General features: G+C 40.5%; 1 protein-coding gene across 2 annotated transcripts in view; it reads right to left on the bottom strand.

Annotated features, from left to right (window-relative positions):
* LOC127369156 (palmdelphin-like) overlaps positions 1 to 11,394 on the bottom strand; it is a 31,941-nt gene extending 20,547 nt beyond the window's left edge. The window contains exons 1-3 of one of the 2 annotated variants that reach the window (XM_051410238.1): positions 11,226 to 11,394; positions 1,618 to 1,722; positions 424 to 474 (exon numbers count right to left, since the gene is read on the bottom strand). In XM_051410238.1, coding sequence (XP_051266198.1) covers positions 424 to 474; positions 1,618 to 1,692 — 126 coding nt within the window. In that variant the 5' untranslated portion in view covers positions 1,693 to 1,722; positions 11,226 to 11,394. The remainder of the gene's footprint in view (positions 1 to 423; positions 475 to 1,617; positions 1,723 to 11,225) is intronic. The other variant, XM_051410239.1, reaches the window with a different exon arrangement.
* Between the last annotated feature and the right edge of the window lie 1,998 nt (positions 11,395 to 13,392).

Genomic DNA, 13,392 nt, shown 5'->3' on the forward strand with positions numbered 1-13,392 from the left:
TACTTAAATAGTATGCAAACATGAGTGGAATGAAGTGTAACTACACAGAGGATTGGTGGTGAATCACTGGTTGGTGTGGTCACTGAATGCATTTTATATGAAAGTAATGAAAAGTGATCGACATGACTTCTGTTGTGCTGACTGTGTGAAACATTCTGAAAAAGAGAACTCAGAAATGTACCACAACTAGATGAATTTCTCTGAAACTGTAGTCTAACATGTCCACATGCACAAATCAGTCGATTAAATTTCATTAACACAGATATTGCCGTGAGGCTGGGTTGAAACTAATAAGTGACACATTCTTCCAAAATAAAAAAAGAATAGTACAAGTCAGCAAACCAGCTCTCAGCATGCGACACAGATATTATTTGCATCCCAGCTTTCTCCTGTCCCTACCAGAAGCACATGACTGGTCCTTACCGTGATAGCCTGGAGCCTCTCCTTCAGCAGGTCAGCCTCCTCCATAATGGCCTGCAGGACATACAGAGTACAGGGCAGTGAATGAGCTGGAAGAGGAAGTATGATTTCAAATAGGTTCAAAACTTCCATGCATAGTTGTGTAAATACATAGAAAAGTAAAACTCACTAATATTATAAAAGAGCTTAGAGGTAGAGCCTAAAGTGAGCATTTAGATTGTACACCCATTCTTGACGTTATTGGGGCAAATTAGTAAAGCAATAAATAGAAATAGCATTTGCAATGAAAACAGCCAATCAGAGCTGAGAAAGACAAGCTTTGGGTTGGAGGCTTGAAGATAGCTGATTGTTCAGTCTCATTCCCTGGGTGCCAAAACATCTGTATTTGACGCCCCCCAAAAACCTCAGAGACTCACTGTCTAAAGATATAGTTACTCTAGATGGCATTACCTTGGCCTCTAGCACCACTGTCAGGAATCTTGGAGTTATCTTTGATCAGGATTTCTCATTTAATTCCCACATGAAGCAGACCTCCAGGACTGCCTTTTTTCATCTACGTAATATTACATAAATTAGACACATCCTATCACAGACAGATGCAGAAAAACTAATCCATGCATTTGTTACTTCAAGGCTGGATTACTGCAATTCCTTATTATCAGGTTGCCCCAATAAGTCCATTAAAACGCTCCAATTAATTCAGAACGCTGCAGCACGAGTACTGACAGGAACTAGAAAAAGAGATCACATCTCTCCTGTACTAGCTTCTCTGCACTGGCTCCCTGTAAAATTCTTCTAAATCTTCATGATCAGGCCCCTTCATATCTTAAAGAGCTCATAGTACCCTATTACCCCACTAGAACACTACGTTCTCTGAATGCTGGGCTACTTGTGGTTCCTATAGTCTCTAAAAGTAGAACAGGAGCCAGAGCCTTCAGTTACCAAGCTCCTCTCCTGTGGAACCAGCTTCCAGTTGTGGTTCGGGAGGCAGACACCCTCACCACATTCAAGAGTAGGCTTAAGACATTCCTCTTTGATAAAGCTTATAGTTAGGGCTGGATCAGGTGAGTCCTGAACCATCCCTTAGTTATGCTGCTATAGGCCTAGACTATCGGGGGATTTCCCATGATGCACTGAGCCCCTCTCTTCCTCTCTCTTTCTGCACTCATTCATGTCCCATTAATGCATGTTACTAACTTCACTTCTTCCCCGGAGTTCTTGTGTTTTCTCGTCTCGCAGGTTCTCATGGATCCTGGTGGAGCCTCCTGCCATGGTCCTGCTTGACTGCCATTGCTAATATCACTGATATTATTGTTATTATTATTATTATTATTATTATTATTATGATTATATAATAATCATAATAATAATATTACTACAGTTACTATAATCACTGCTCATTGTCCCCCATCGTTGTTGTCTTTGCCATCATCTTCCTTATGTTCATCATCATCAGTCACTACTAGTAGTGTAGTTGTTGCTACTGTTGTTGCTGTGCACCTCTGTCTGTTTGTCTGTCTGTCTGTCTGTCTGTCTGTCTGTCTCTCTCTCACCCCAACTGGTCGAGACAGACGACCACCCACCTAGAGCCGAAGGATCTGTCCTAGGTTTCTGCCTTTTAACAGGCAGTTTTTCCTTGCCCTTGTCGCCAAGTGCTTGCTCATGGTGGTACTGTTGGGTCTCTGTAAATAATGTTATAAAGAGTTTGGTCTCGACCTGCTCTAAAATGTAATTGAATTGAAACAGTGTCTGCACCTGCCAACAATGATTTACTGCAGTACATTATAACACACAATAGGGATTTGCACATATCAGCCTTGACAGGGAGAGAGACAGAAAGAGAAGTAGCATGTGTGTGTATGATTGATCCAGGCCTGAGGAATGACTGTAGGGAATGTGACATGGCTGTGTTGGTTTCTCTGTGCTCTAATGCATGGCAGTAAATCAGAGGAGAGCAGAATGATCACTGAAGGTTAAGATGCACCTCACCCTCTGCAGTTTGAACACAGTGCGGTTTGAAAAGAGAGCGTGCAGTTCACATCCACAGCAATGTGGAGTAATGTGCTGTGGCTTAAAGAGAAGCAGGAAGGCAAAGGACACTATAACGAAAGCGAGAGAAGGGGAAAAGGTAGAAAAGTGGAACGAGTGGGGTGAAACAAAAAAAGACAGAACAAATGAAAAAGGTGGTAAAAAATAAAACAAAAGAACCTGAATTAAAATTCAGTCAGCCAACTCAGTTTGAAATGTTTATTACAGCAGTATAGCATATTTAGATTTTGGCGTTAGGGTGACCTCATCATTCCCTGCAGATATGTTTACATAGAGATATTAGGGAGTGATGAGCAAATACCTTAACCCCCTAGCCGGAGCCTACAGGTGGATGCTGGGGTGGTGGTGGGACTTACAGCGCAGCAGGCAGCAATAGCTTACTGAGCAGCCGCAGCAATACGGATGCAGGGCAACAGCAGCATTGACAGAGCAGAGGGAGAGCTGGGAAATTGTGCAGTTTAAATAGACCGCCAGATTGGAAGGGTGCGCTTGGTTAGTGATTATGGAATAAGGCATGTCGTGTGTATAGCAGCGCAGCTCGAGTTGACTGCCTGAACTAGCTCGCAGGCTTCACTTCATTTATAACATTTAAAGAGTAGAATAGAATAATGCAACATTTCCCTAGCTGTGTTTCAATCCAAATGTAGCGCAAACTTTAACCAAATTTTGAAACCAAACAAATAAAAAAGGAATGTTTGTTTCCATCAACTGTACAGTTAAGTGATTATTAGGAATGGGTTCATTGAGACAGGCAGTAAGTGGCGCCAATTCTTCAGTTGGAAAACGAAAAAAAGATAAGTTATAAAATTATTATATAAGATATACAGCAGTTTAAATTACACTGCTGTATATCTTATCTTAGATAATATAGACTATGAGGATACTAAATGAAAACAGCTCATCAACTGTTCGCTATGTCAGAAGTTATACAACAAAAAGTGTTTCCATCTCCTATTACATCAAATTACGTTGATGGAAACGGTTACTGTTGAATATCTTTTTTTAATTTCACTTTAACTTCGTAACTTCACCTTTCAATTCCCAAACTAAATTTGTGAGCCCAAACCACAGAGGCAATTTTGGTCCTAAGCCAAACCTGAATTTCCACTTGAGATTGAATGTTTCTGAGTTATAAATAAATCACAGTGGGGCTTGACTCTTTTCACTGGCCTGTTAACACATCAACTGCTAACATACAGCTTAGCTTTAACAGGACTGGCCAAGTGAGTGAGTGCACGCCTCCAGTTTCAAGGCTGTTCAGATATGAGGCCAGTGGGGGCCCTTCTGACCACTCGGTCATCTGAAGGCACTGGCCACCGAAGGACCTTTGGGATTCTAGGACAAACAATGACAAACTAAAATAAAAGCAGCAACCCTGATATGAATTCAAATGGGAGATTGAGACTTAACACAACACAATCACATGTCCTTGAGTATATTTATATGACTTGAATACATAATCTGAATGCCTGTTTGACAACTCATTTACACCTTACTCCTATATTGTTCCTATAAGCACATTGCTTACTTGGTCCTCAGTTCTTCCATCCAACATGATGTTCATTTAGTAAATGATGGTCCTATTTAGAGTGAAATAGATGATAAAGCAGGGTATGCTTTAGGGCGTGGCTACCTTATGATTGACAAGTAATTCTCAGTGAGTTCTTCCAGCTCAACGCACCAAACTCAGATCAAACTGTCAAACTTGGCAGTGCTGATCAGATCTGAATCCAGATTCTGTTCCTTATTTCTTGCCTAAAATTGTTTCAGCTCAACTCGCAGTACGTCACTTCCACTGGCTCCGACAAGCCTTCATGGCGACGATCATAATGCCAGACTTGAGGCTTCAAAATGATACTCCACAAACCAATGGGTGACATTAAGATAGACACAGAGAGTGTCACTGTCAATGGCTCAAAAGAACATGTTCAAGTGTGAAGAACCTCTTTAAACACGTCATCAAAGTTAAATAAAAAATGTCCTATGGGAAAACATTTTCTGCTGTCAGCTTTGTCAAAGTTCAGCTAAGTGAGAGTTTCCCCACCTGTGTCATAAATGTGGCAAACAACAATCTATGAATCCTGATCTTAGTACAACCAAGTCCAAACTGAGGAAGCTAGAGGGAAGTCCAAAGACTCACAAATAGCAGGGGAACTACATGATGCTTGGATTCATATCACTGCTCTCATGTGAGTGTCTGTCCTTTACAATCGCTCCATCCATAAATAAAATAAAGGAATATCTATCTATCATCCCTCCACTGATCCATACTGTAATCTGTTTCAACAATGTCATCCAGTATAATTCTGCTGTCTTTCTCAGATCCACCACATGTAACTCTCAACTGCATTCAGCTATAAAAAGGTCATCACTTATAGGAGATTTGGCTCCGCGTGGACTGGATCAGCTGCCAAAATGGCAAGCTGCTGTACTGTAGGAGGTAACCAGATCCTCAGTGATAAATAAGCAGGGACATGTTTATTTATGTAGCGCTAGTGTTCACACTACTAGTAGCACCTGAGCTGGGTAAATGTCATCTTGTCCGTGTTCATTGCTGCCTGCTTCCTTAATAATCAGAGGGTATACATGGGTTTATGTCCAGTACAACTAAAAGGTGGTGGAGTTCATGCTGGCTCCATCAAAGGTGCTATGTTTGGCATTTTCAACATCTCCTTGCCAAGATAATTGTAATGCATGAAACTGCAGTGGGAAAATGACAGCCTGTGTCTCACAGCTGTGGTATAGTTGGTCAAGATGTACATGCAGGGAATGTATTTGTATTTGGGAGATGTGGGATGTCATTGTTCTACAATCAACTGTTAAAATATTGAAATAAAACATTATGACAGTTGACTGACTGCAACCAGCTTTCAATTTTATTTCCTTTTTGGTTTAGATTTTCTTACTCCAGAGCACATTGTTGTAACACTGTTTAGGACCCAATTTCAGAGCTTTTTTGTGCCAACATGTTCTCACTCATATTTCCATAGTTATTGGTTTACTTTTCAGATTATGATTTTCCATAAAAGATGATCATTCTGCATTTTGTTCTTTTTTATTATTATTATTATTTTTATTTTTTTTCTTGTGTCAAAATCACCTACTTTGTTGACCCACCCTTCCACCCCTGGTTTTTGGAACTAAAATTTTCAAATTAGAATTACACACAAATCTATTAAGTATGTTTTTTAGCTGATTAAACATTTTTAAAGGAAAAGAAAACAACTGTTATACTGTGTACATATACAGACAAGATCAATGCAAATGTCCTTGACAATCCCTACAGTCCCCACAGTCCACGTTGTTAGTTGAGAGGGGAGGGATCACATGAACCAGTCATGTCAGTACAAGTCTGTTCTAAATACCATATTGTATGTGAGTGGGCGCTTATGTTTATACACATTCATGCTCAGCCCCCTCACACACCTACACACGTACCGACTAAAATCAGCCTTTCACCCACACGTGGCTAACACAGGCACAGTTTTCATGTCACACAGTGGTAGATACTCATTTGTCAGCTTGTAATTACCTATATAGAATTTAAAATACATTGTCAAATCAAGGCATTTTTGGTCACAGCTCCTAAAACACCTGTAATGTTAATGTTCATAATTCATCACTGTCAAACAGTCTGCTGAGCCATCCACTAGATACCGCTAGATACCACTAAATCAATCACAGTGGTCCTTTAATCTGTCTCCTGTTCTTGTACTGTAACGGATTTGAAGCTCACTTACTATTTATACTATGTAGATGTAGTGCTTGAAGAAAGCTCCACAATTTGAAATGAAAACCTAAAATGTCAAGTCATTTTCCTGTTAAAAATAGTCATGGATCCTGAAAAACCAGCTCACACAACTGTCATGTTAGCTATTTCCATTTTATACACTGTCTATTAAAGTGGGATCAAGGAATTTGTTTTTGTTAATTTGTTTAATTCTTTTCACCATATTTCCCACATGCACAGTGTACAATTGGATATGCAATCAAGAAGTAGCAGTGGATTGTCACTGTCCTATTGACTGAAAAAAAAAATGCCAATGTGTAGTGGCTTTCAATTGTACCCGGCTCAAACAGTATGTATAGATGTGGTTTAGGTAAGAGTGTTGAACAAATCAACTCTGTAGGTTAGAAAAGAGACAGAGAGTGGCGTGGGGAGATGTGAGCTGGATGAACGCTGAGATTGGAAAGAAATCTGGAGACCATGTGAGAATCCATCTTGCCAGGCTTGAAGCTATGCGCTTTTTATCCGAACCACAGAGGTTTGGCGTCCGATGAGGAACTATTACTAGCATTACACAACAAGAAGTGACTGTTAAACAAAAATGGAAGCTGTTTAAGAGCTGCTAGCATGAGTTATATATCAGAACTAGAGAAAGTTCTTCATTAAAAGAAGAGCAAAAAACAGAACTGAAGGCTTTTCTTAATGGAAAACATATCTCCTGACTGGCCTACTGATTCATTGGTCTGATTGGTTGAAGTAACCTGTGATAGTGATCACCTTCCAAGTATGTTTTGAAACTTCATGCCCTTTTCCAAACTGTTTCTAAGGGCAACTTCACAGATAGTTCTGTGTAACAAACCATCTGGTGCAGAGAGGTTGCAAATGTTTCTCTCAAGTTGAAACAGTCTTGACTTCCATAGACTATACTAGACATAGCCTTCACTCAAATTCCTTTGATGTGGGCGAATAAAATTAGCTTTGTGGTCTGTCTGCGTTATCTAATCCTTGTTGTTTGTATGGGTTTCATCTGTACTGGAAAAAATATTCATCTTCTGCTCTTAAAGAGCAAACAAGAATACACAATCATAGGCTGTGTAAGTGTTGTGGACATGCTAAGTGTATGCTGTTAGAGAGCTGTCCCAGTTTAGTCCTGGGCTAGCTTGTGTGCGACTTCATTTCTCTGTGTATTTTAAGGAAAGGGTTTGTGTCATATGATTATCAACATTGCACATGTAGAAATTAACCACAATAAAGGAAATTTCAAATCTGAATAAGTATTGTATGTGTAGCTACAGTGTGATAGTGCTTATGCCCCTGAGCTCCATGGTTATCCTAAAAATATTAAAAACAGGTGAGTGACCTTTACCATTGCACTGGCTGGCATTTTCTTTCATTGCAGTAGACATGCCAAGTTATGCTATTTTGCTGTGAGATAAGTGAGATAATTAAAGTGTACATGTGCTGGGAAAACCCATTTCTAGGATTAAGTAAAGGTTGAACGTTGAGTGACAGAGTAAAGAAGGAAGGAGAAGAGGCAACTGAAGGTCATGCTGTTGGTTAGCTTGTCCACCTGTTGACACTACTGAGGACTGATCCCACACTGCTGAAAATAGAGACACTGCCTGGCTCACAGCTGGACCAACCTGACACTGTGTGCATGAGAGCGTCTGCATGTGTTGACAGTATTACACTGCTCTTGAACAAGAGCTAATGGTGGGAAGAAGCCCCTCAACACCTGTCAATCACATTGCATAAAAACACATGGCCAAACATGCACACCTTGAATGAATAAAGTGCAGTCAAACAAAAATGGATTTAGTCACAATCTGGATGTGTTTGGCAGTGTTTTCTCAACCAGGCCCAGCGGGTAAAAGAAAGGTGCTATCTACTTTATCTTGTGCCAGTAAACCTTGAAAGTTCTACCTGGTCTAATGCAGTGCCAAATTGAGCAGGAACAGCAGGGAGAAAGGAATCAATAAAAAATGCCATGGGTACAAGCTAATGGAGGACAAAAAACAACACCAGTCTGTGAGTGTCATTACAGCACTGGTAGTTAAAGAATTTACAGGGCTCTAGTTAGCCAAAAGTACATTCCCTGGCATGCACAAGCTGTTTGAGCAGTTTCCAAAGCTTCTGTGATTGTAGACTTTCACTTCTTATACCTCCCCTCCCTTGAAAAGCTACCTCTCTTGCTTGCAAGCAGTCATGGCTTTGAGATGACACTACTGCAAACAAAAACAAAGATGTATGGTAAAATATAGTATTAATAATGGCTAAATATAGGTTAAAGGTAAGCTAGAGAAACTAGATTAGATTGAAAGGCTGCTACTGTTTTATCCTCTGACTGACGATATGAAAGAGACACTTAAGGTCTCAGTATTCCCGAAACAACTAGTTCACATGTCATCTGACTGTGTTTTAAAAGTGGTCACTGCTGTTCTGAACTGCCGCATTCAAAAAGCCTGCCATCAGTCTTTCACTGGATTCATTCCTGTTCTGCCCCCAATCTCTCTCCAAGAACTCTTTGCATGGTTTCATGGTCTTGACTTGAATCAAACAAATGAAGGACTCTTTAGGACAGGGTCTGCACGGAGATCTTCAGTGCTATTGCACTCAGTTCTCGGAGATCTTCAGTGCTATTGCACTCAGTTCTGCATGGTAAATGGTAAATGCACTGCACTTATATAGCACCTTTTTAGTCTTCCGTCCACACACATTCTTACACTAGAGGCAGCCATGCAAGGTGCCAACTGCTCATCAGAAATGGAAACTAATTCATTCACACACATTCATACAGCGCTGGCCCAGCATTGGGAGCAGTGTCTTGCTCAAGGACATGTAGCTGGGGGAGCCAAGCTGCCTATGCAAAAAATGAAAGTAAAGAATGAAACAAAAAAGCTTGAGAGAAAAGCTCAAACCCTGCTTACCTTCATAACTCCACACATCTATCCAATCCCTGCATAAAGACACGTTAAGAAACCTTGAGATATTTTGCTTTACCGTTTCTCCCGAGGTAGCCCCGTTTGGGACTGTCTCATCTCATCCAGTGTGTGGGAGTCCTGGTAATCTTGCTAGACAGCTGTTGTATGGAGTTTGGATTACTGTGTCACACTTAGTAATGCATCACAATTACAGTGACTGCATTGCACATTGGGAATGTCTCGGGACCATGAAAATCACATAATCTAGATGAGCCACTCCTTTGCATTTTTGTGACTGTCACCAAACCTACAGCGCACCCACAGTAGAACCTCACAGTGAGAATTCATATTTTTTTTTACATTTGAAGGCTTCCTTATTCATATTCTTCAGCCTATAGAGTTTGGGAAATAACCCAGCCAGGTCTTTCTGTCAGTGCTCTGTCCATGATCCAAGCCAGACTCCAGTCCCACTGACATGACCCCAGTACCTCCCTGTCTGTCTAGACATTTAGCCAAGGTCCGCCTGATTTCTAATCCCTGCTCCTCCTTCTTTAATCTGATCTCTGATGGATTAACAGCACACAGGCTAACAGCAGATTCTGTTACTAGTCTACAGCATGGTCTGTAAAAGTCAGTTCACCAAGTCGATATTGGCCTTTGATTAACACTCAGATGTTGAGCTGATCGACTTCAGGTGCCATCCCGGAATCATTAATAAGATGACTTTGTGAGCCACAATGGTCAGGGTTAGGGTTCACTTTTCAAATGTAAACTTAGTGTACTTTTTGTATTCACTTTCTTTTCAGTATTTATAGAAGACGTTTGACCTCATAATGGCTTTTATTTTTATTATATATTATAGCAGTCCAAATGAAAGTATTATCTTTCATTTGGACTTTTGTTTGTTGCCATCTGCTGAATGTAAATCCTAGGGTTGAGTGAGTACTCTGCTGAAACGAGTATCCGTTACAGATAATGAACTTTCTAGGTGTACAAGCCTATTATCAGAGTAAAATCTATACTCGTAAACATTTTTTCTTTTTTTAAAAAACTTTTTCTGTAAATAGTTCTCCTACTCTTGTGCTCAGAAACATTACTTTGAAGCTGACTTCTGAGGCTGTTCTGTAAATAGATTTCTAATAAATATAGCAACTTTGATCAACCCATATCAATTTCAGGCTTAAATGAACAACTTCTGTATAGCCCCTTTCCATCTAAGCCCCGCCCACTCCAAATATGAATACAGATAATTGTGTTGGTTAAACAGATATAGATAATAGTGTACTTGCTCATCCCTAAATATTCACTAAAGCTCTAAAGATCTGTACTGAACAAAATCCTGGATTATGACACTAAAATTAAAGAATAGGTCACTTGAACATGTTTATACTGGATGTACTTTGTATGAAGATAACAGCGGTGTGATCTCAGGTCCTGATAAAGGTGTGAAAACTAGCTCTCTACTTCATCAGTGTCTTCCCTCCCCTGCTCTGCCACATGTGCTGAAATGTTGATCTTACTGGGATGAGTGGGAGGGAAAGGGCTCAGGGTGACTGGTTTTCTGTAGGCAGCCCAGAACAACAGCATGTATGTGGGAGTTGCGTATGTGTCTGTTTACATAAATTAATTACATACAAATACATGCAATTTTTCAGCTTGTCAACTCTAAAGATATTATTCTTATTGTTATAATTCTTATAATTATTCTTTTAAATGTGATTTCTGAAGAGTATAAAAATATGATGTCATAGTGACTTTATAAGCTCCTCAACTTGAGTGTGTGTCCATCTCTGAGTAAAAGTACTTGTTAGTTAAAGCCAGACCGCCCTGCTGGGAGGCTGCAAGCAGCCGACAGCTTAAAGGAATTAAAAGATTATAGAATCAAAAGACCCTTATGTCTCATTTTAGCTCCTGTAACAACAAGAAGTTACCTCTGTGTAACTGAATTATGCAAGAAACTGTGTACAGAGAGTAGTTAACAACACAGCAGTGGTAATCTCTGTGATCTGACAAGAGTATCTACCCCTTGAAAGCCCTCAGCTTCAAATAGATGCTCTACATTAGTGTGGCAAATGCAAACAGTAACAGTGATACAGAGGTCTACTCACCGGATGTGCGCTGTGTGTGTCCTCGAGCAGGTGATAGCAGAGCTTGTGTGGAAGGTAAAGCTTACCCTCGCAGCGTATCCAACATTACTGAGCCCAAGGTTGCCGGGAGATTGTGTAGGCTGAGAGAGATTCAGACTGACTGGGAAGACTCCCTCCCTCTCTCCCTCTCTCCCTCTCTCCCTCTCTCTCTGTCTTTATCTGTAAGTCTGTCACAGAGCCCAACCATGTGCCTGAAATACCTCTACCAAACAATTGCTCCACAAATGTACACACACTCAATACAGGTATATGCTGCATTAATGCTGCAGTACTATAAACAGCTACAAAGATTTGATTTGTCCTATTTTTTCCATCCATTTCTCATACAGAGATAATTACTTACTTGTTAACTTGCTTACCACCTTAAAGGTTCGGTATGTTACATTTAGGAGGATCTATTGTCAGCAATGAAATAATGTTCATAGGTTTGTTTTCATTAGTGTATTATCACCTGAAAATAAGAATCGTTTTATTTATTAAGAATGGACAACCCAAACACTGGCTCTAGATTGTGCTTGACACTGTTGTTTTTCCTACATGCTCAGTTGAGACGGGCGGTTTCAGTTAGTTGCAATCTACAACTTCACCCCAGATGCCACTAAATCCTACACACACATTCACCGTAGTTTAAACTTCGTGCTTGGAAAGGGAGGGTGAAGCGAGGGTGTAATCCTGGTCCTTTAAAGGATAAGATCTGTCTCCTTATTGTCTACAAGTCCCACGTAAAGACCAAGGCTACTGCCTACTACAGGGCAGCTGTGGCTCAGAGGAAGAGTGGGTCGTCCTCTAATCGGAAGGTTGTTGGTTTGATCCCCGGCTCCTCCCGCCATATGTCGAAGTGTCCTTGAGCAAGATACTGAACCCTGAACTGCTCCCGATGCTGTGTATGAATGCGTTTAAAAATACAGTTGGGGGAAATGTCTATCTGAATATGTGTGCATAGGTGTGTGTGTGTCTGTGTGTGTGTTCAGCTGTCCATGCTCATGATGGACATGCACAGACATCAGCGCTGACATGCAATTAGTGTACCACTCCTCTCCATATTTAGCTTCAAAGAGTGAGCAGTCGGCATATATCTGTATGTGTGCATGTCATTCTCTTTGTGACTCAACTCCAGATTTCCTGCATGGGCCAATGATACAGCTGAAACACTCTTGCTTTAACAATGGAAGGCACACTCACTGTGAGCATTCAGGTTGTCAGACTTCCACAAATGTTAATGCAGAAGCCATCAGTCCATCTGATACAACTTCATAATGGTGCTTCATTCTTGAATTCCTTTTGAAATACTGCTCTACCTAAAAGCTTTAATTGGAGAGGTTGCTGTTGCCATAGCAACATTCCCCACTCCAAATTTGTACATGGTTGGTAGCCAGACCAGAGAGAAGGAATGCATGCTTTTCAGGCAGTATGTTAGTCATAATGGCAGAATGACAGTATACGTTTAATGCTAATACTGCCACTGCTGACATTTCTGAGTTTTTGTGTTGGTCCATTTTGGGTTGATCAAAATCATTTATATAATCAACTGAGATAGGATCCGCCATATTTTGATAGATTTTGCATCAGAGAACAGTATTCCTTGAGCTGCAGGATACTAAAGGCCTTTTTTTTAATATACTGGACAGCCGACCTGATAAGCTGAGTTAGAAAAGCCAGAAATCTGAGACCAAGAGCTGATGGCCGAGGACATATTCATTCATTCATTCTGGTGAGCACCTTGCATGGCACTGCCATCATTGTATGAATGTGTGTGAATGGGGTGAGTCTGGCATGGAGTGTACAGCATATTGAGCGGTCGAAAGACTAGAAAGGCGCTATATAAGTAAAGTCTGTTCACCATTTAACATAGATTAGCCTAGCATATCTAAGTACAGAAAAGGAGGAAGTTGGCCAAGGTTCTGACCGAGGGTTGCCCAACTGTCATTGGAGCACAGAGTATAGGACTTAGGAAAGGTCCATTTAGAGGGCTCAGGGGATCAAATTCCAACATTTCCACCGTACACTATCTTATGGATCTGTTACTCCAACTGATAATTACACACCAATGTAGCCCCTTGTATTGTTCAAATTCAGTCTAAACATCCACTTAGGCTGAAATCAGACTGTGTCAGAATCATAAAAAAAA

This window comes from Dicentrarchus labrax, unplaced genomic scaffold (assembly GCF_905237075.1).
Source record: "Dicentrarchus labrax unplaced genomic scaffold, dlabrax2021, whole genome shotgun sequence".
NCBI lineage: Eukaryota > Metazoa > Chordata > Actinopteri > Moronidae > Dicentrarchus > Dicentrarchus labrax.